The 4541-nt window shown below is 42.1% G+C and overlaps 1 protein-coding gene across 6 annotated transcripts; it reads left to right on the top strand.

Moving 5' to 3' along the window:
• The first annotated feature begins 621 nt into the window (after nucleotides 1-621).
• On the top strand, nucleotides 622-4278 carry LOC123189341 (uncharacterized). 6 transcript variants are annotated; one of them, XR_006495704.1, is made up of 4 exons: nucleotides 622-1033; nucleotides 1130-1209; nucleotides 1412-1573; nucleotides 3895-4278. XR_006495704.1 is itself a non-coding variant. In XM_044601737.1 (3 exons), exons 1-3 carry the CDS (start codon nucleotides 741-743, stop codon nucleotides 1438-1440), a joined length of 396 nt encoding a protein of 131 aa, XP_044457672.1. In that variant the 5' UTR covers nucleotides 622-740; the 3' UTR covers nucleotides 1441-4278. The 6 variants fall into 6 exon arrangements, 2 of the variants coding, with proteins under 2 accessions (XP_044457672.1, XP_044457671.1); XM_044601737.1 differs by having other exon boundaries at nucleotides 1130-1203; nucleotides 1412-4278; XM_044601736.1 differs by having other exon boundaries at nucleotides 1412-4278.
• Nucleotides 4279-4541: the final 263 nt, after the last annotated feature.

Raw genomic sequence — 4541 nt, 5'->3', positions numbered from 1 at the left:
AATGGTTACGTTGATGCAAGCTTTGACACTGATCCGGACGATTCTAAATCACAAACCGGATACGTGTTTACATTAAACGGTGGAGCTGTCAGTTGGTGCAGTTCTAAACAAAGCGTCGTGGCGGGATCTATGTGTGAAGCGAAGTACATAGCTGCTTCGGAAGCAGCAAATGAAGGAGTCTGGATGAAGAAGTTCATATTCGATCTAAGTGTCATACCTAATACATCGGGTCCAATGAAAATCTTTTATGACAATACTGGAGCAATTGCGTTAGTGAAGAAATCTAGATTTCACAAGAGAACCAAGCATACACTACACCACAACATTTAATTGGGGGCAGTTAACTGCCGGAAAAAATACAAAAACAAAGACAAACTATCTGCCGGGGATTTTACTACTACCGGTAGAAGTACTTAGTGGCAGTGGAACTGCCGGCAGAAGTGTAGGTACGAGGGCGTACGGACTGCTGGCAAGAATTTCCGTCCGTGAGGACACTTTGTCTGCCGCGAGAACTAAATTCACGGCCCACTATCTGCCGGGAGCGTCTGTTTGGCGGGAGACCGAAATAATTGGGCCTAAATGCGCGGGCAGCGCGCGTGGACCGCTCAAAGAAAAAAAAAAGACAATTATAATCGTCGGCCCAACCAGATCTTCCCCAAATCGAACCCTCGTCCACAATCCACATAGCCTCCTCCGCCGCCCCCCTCCTCCGCCGACCTAGGCGACCCCCAGCGGCGTCGATGGCGCCCGGTGCGGCGAGGTCGACGCCGCCTCCCTCTCCAGCACCAGACCCCAGGAGGGAAGGGAGCCCCCTTCATCGTGCTGCGAGCGTGGCGACCACAAGCACTAGAGGAAGCCGTGCTTCTTGCCTCCTCTGTCGTCTCAGGGTCGTCGTCCCACCACCAGGCTGTGGCGCGCACAGATCCCCATCACGGCATCCTCCACTCCGACGGCAGGAGCGGTGCGTGCTCCTCACTATGCTGGCACACCACGCTGCTCAGATGTCAGATCCGTCACGGTGGACTCGATACAGGTGTGCATTTCCTTACCAAAGGTGCGCACCTCTATTTTTCTGCTCTATTGGGAAGCTTACACCGAGCACACTACACGTGTATCCTCTTTCCTGTAGCCTTGCTCCAGATGTTTTTGGTTTCTTACTATTTTGTTGGCTGCTCGGAGGGGACGAGGCTGTTAGACTTTTTGGTATGAGTGAGTTCCCCTAACTTGTTGGGTCGATTTTTTGTTACTGCTACCCCAGATAGTCAGCGACCATGGCCTCTGAACTTTTGTCTGTTCGCGAGCCTGGAGAGCTGACATTTTTCTTTTTTGTGCCTACCTTTGGCCACATTGTTTCTTAGCAAACATTCATAATCTAACATTATATGTATGATTTTCTGTTTTGCCTCTGCAGGGCAACTGGGCAAGAAGGAAGTAGAATGAGGCTGCACCCCTTGAAAGTAGAAGGAATCCTCTGCCCTAAGAAAGAACATGGAAAGAGCACTCCTGGGAAAAAGAAGTAAACTACAATCTTGCAAATGAACAAAGAAACAGAACCTTGCTCACAAAATTTCGCGTGAGTGGTAACATTTCTCTTCACACGTATAATCTGATTTTCAACACTTCAATTAGAAACTGCACGATTGGAGACACTGAGTCATCACATTGGCTAATACAAGTGATTTTTTTCTCTAGAATACGCACAAGCATGTGTATCATATGTTAAATTGTTAATAGAAGAAAGAGGTGGAGAGCCCCATCCACGTTTTTACATCCACGGCCTTAGGCCCAAGGTTCACCACACGGATTACTCAAGAACTACCCGCCCCGCCTATACAACCTAGCAAACAGCCCCGAGACCTCTCCACGCAAGAGTCCCGCTACATGCCATGCTAATACAAGTGATTTATTTGAGAGGAACACAAGTGACCTTTACCTTAGTTATGCCAGCTCTATTTTCTTTCAGAAAATCCTTTTTATGGATTGATGGTGGGACTTGGGAGCCACATATACATGCGTGGAGGCTTCTCTCTTTGCATAATTTTGTTCTAGATGCTTATACTTTTTTCCTCTTAACTGGGGGCTGTTTCAAAAAGGAAGCACCTCATGTGTAAAAATTGGCTGACCTGCCGTTTACTATTTACCATTTTCTATACAGCCTGAATGTACTGGAAGGAACAACATTTGTGAGTTTATAATCAGCTGTAGTAATCTTGCTATAGATATATACACACTGAAAGTCTGAAAACATGCTAGTAAAAGCTACTTGCTTTGAAAGCAGCATTATGGTTTATATTCAGTCAGAATTAAATATTCAATATTGCTAGATGAACCATGCTCTCATTCAGACAATGGAGTGGGACTGCAATGCCATTGAATTGAGTGTAAATATTCAATTCTTTTATTTAAATTGTCAGTGAGAGGGAGAGACAGAGAGTTTGTTTCTGTAACACTAACACCACTTAGTTTGTTGAAATACTTTCCTAGAGCGATGTAAGTTCACATAGGTGCCATAATCCTTGCTTAAACTTTCATACTCTAGAATACAAAATAATATTTGTATGCTTTTGCAGTTTGCACTATAAGTGTTATTTCCAGGATAAAAAATTCTTCTACAACCAAACACGACTAATATATCTCTGATGTGTTCGATATAGATTTGTAGCTTGTATCATTTACGTATGGTATCCATTTTTTAATTTTATATGTATATAGGTTGTTCATTAACTGGTTGTTGCGCAAATTTGGGTATGGGCTGCTGCATTCTGTCGAGTTAAGATTGACCAAGTCTAGCTGAGTAGTAGACTAAAGAAATTATATTTACAATATTGCATTCTTTCAACTAAAAGGAGAAGTTTACTCAGTCAAATGCTCACTCATGCTAATTTGGAGGCTTAAAAACTCTATGACTCCTCTAACAATTAGAACGCTTATGAAGAGAATATGTAGGAGACATAGATGTATATGCGGAAGGACATTCAAGGAATCTTGTGTCATGCTAAGATCTATGTTTAGACATATCATGCTTCTATTTTTATGATCCAAAGGAGGAGAGACATGAACAATTATTTACAAAAGCTTAGCAGTATATATTGAACTGACATGGATACATGTTTCAGTATCAGGCCGATACAGATACGTAAATTTGTCATTTTAATAAAAGCGCCAATACGGGCACACATTTTTCAGCTTGTTTTATGCTAATACAGCTTGATCCATTGCAATCTCACTTAATGCATTAAGAGGACCAGAGGAGCCATCTGGAGGAGAGGATCAGAGGAGATGAGATTATGAGAGGAGAAACAAGAAGGCAGAAGAGGAAGTGAGGTTAGCTAAGGTGGTTGGCGGCTGAATGGCTCGGTGTACATACCTTGGTGGTTGTGCTGACCTCAACCATATAGCTGCCGCTAAGGATCTAAACATTCTAGTATTTTACACGAATTTGTGAAGTTCAACTTCTGAGTGTCGCGACTCATGACTAAACATTCAAGTTGTTAGCATAGCAAAACTCAATATGTCAAAATGAAACTACTCTTGCTTACTTGATCATTTCGAGTATGAATATGAAACAATGGTTATTTATGTCATGTTTATACATATCTTGAACTGTACTGGAAGGTATCAATGTTTGTGAATTCATACTCAGCAGCAATAATATTGCTATAGATACACAGGGGAAGTTTGAAAACATGCAGTAGAAATACATGGCAACTACCATATGTAGCTGTATGCTACTTGCTTTGAAAACATCACTATGATTTGCTTCTTTGCCTGCCAAATGATTATTATGCCAGTATGTATTTTCTATGTGATATTATGTCCATTTTTTTGTGCTGCAGTATAGATCATTTAACAAAGTTATTACCTTATAGCAGTTGTACCATCTTGTCTGTTCAGGTTGGCATCACCACTAGAAGATCTTCATAGTAACAACACAATAGATTAGTCTGATCTTCAGAGCATTGCAAGTTTGGTGACTCTTCTGCTGGAGACATGTGGCCCTCTTCAAGTAATGCAGATTCACAGGATAGTGCTGAGAATGGTATTCAAAAGACATCCCATGAATATGGTAATGTACTAATGTCATCCAACAAACGGCTGAGCAGAAAATGTGATAATGCCATTGTCTTATTGGACATGGTTGTAGCCATGAGTCAAGCTCAAACAGTTGGTGTAACTTAGTTGTAAATTATGTTAATTGATGTGGTTGGATGCTACTGAACAAATGTATGTTGAAATGTTGAAATTTTAGTATGAAAGTGTTTGGGGTGTGCTATTGAATCTCGAGTGAAATTTTGCACCAGGCCTGAACATCATTAAACTGGGGACATGTTGCCCAGAATAGCCTAGACTATTGGTGAAATAAAACGTGATGGCAGATTATCAGCCGGGTAAACTTGTGTGTGCTGGCAATGGAACTGCCGGTATGTATATTGTTGGGGGCAGATAAACTGCCAGGAAAATTTATCTGCCGGGAGAAGTTATTCCCGGCAGCCGTTCTCGTGGCAGTTCTATCTGCCGGGAGAAATTGACTCCAGGCAGTT

The sequence above is a fragment of the Triticum aestivum genome, chromosome 2A (genome assembly GCF_018294505.1).
Source record: "Triticum aestivum cultivar Chinese Spring chromosome 2A, IWGSC CS RefSeq v2.1, whole genome shotgun sequence".
Lineage (NCBI taxonomy): Eukaryota > Viridiplantae > Streptophyta > Magnoliopsida > Poales > Poaceae > Triticum > Triticum aestivum.
The sequence above is the reverse complement of the archived record's forward strand: the minus strand, read 5'-3'. Positions and strand labels throughout refer to the sequence as shown.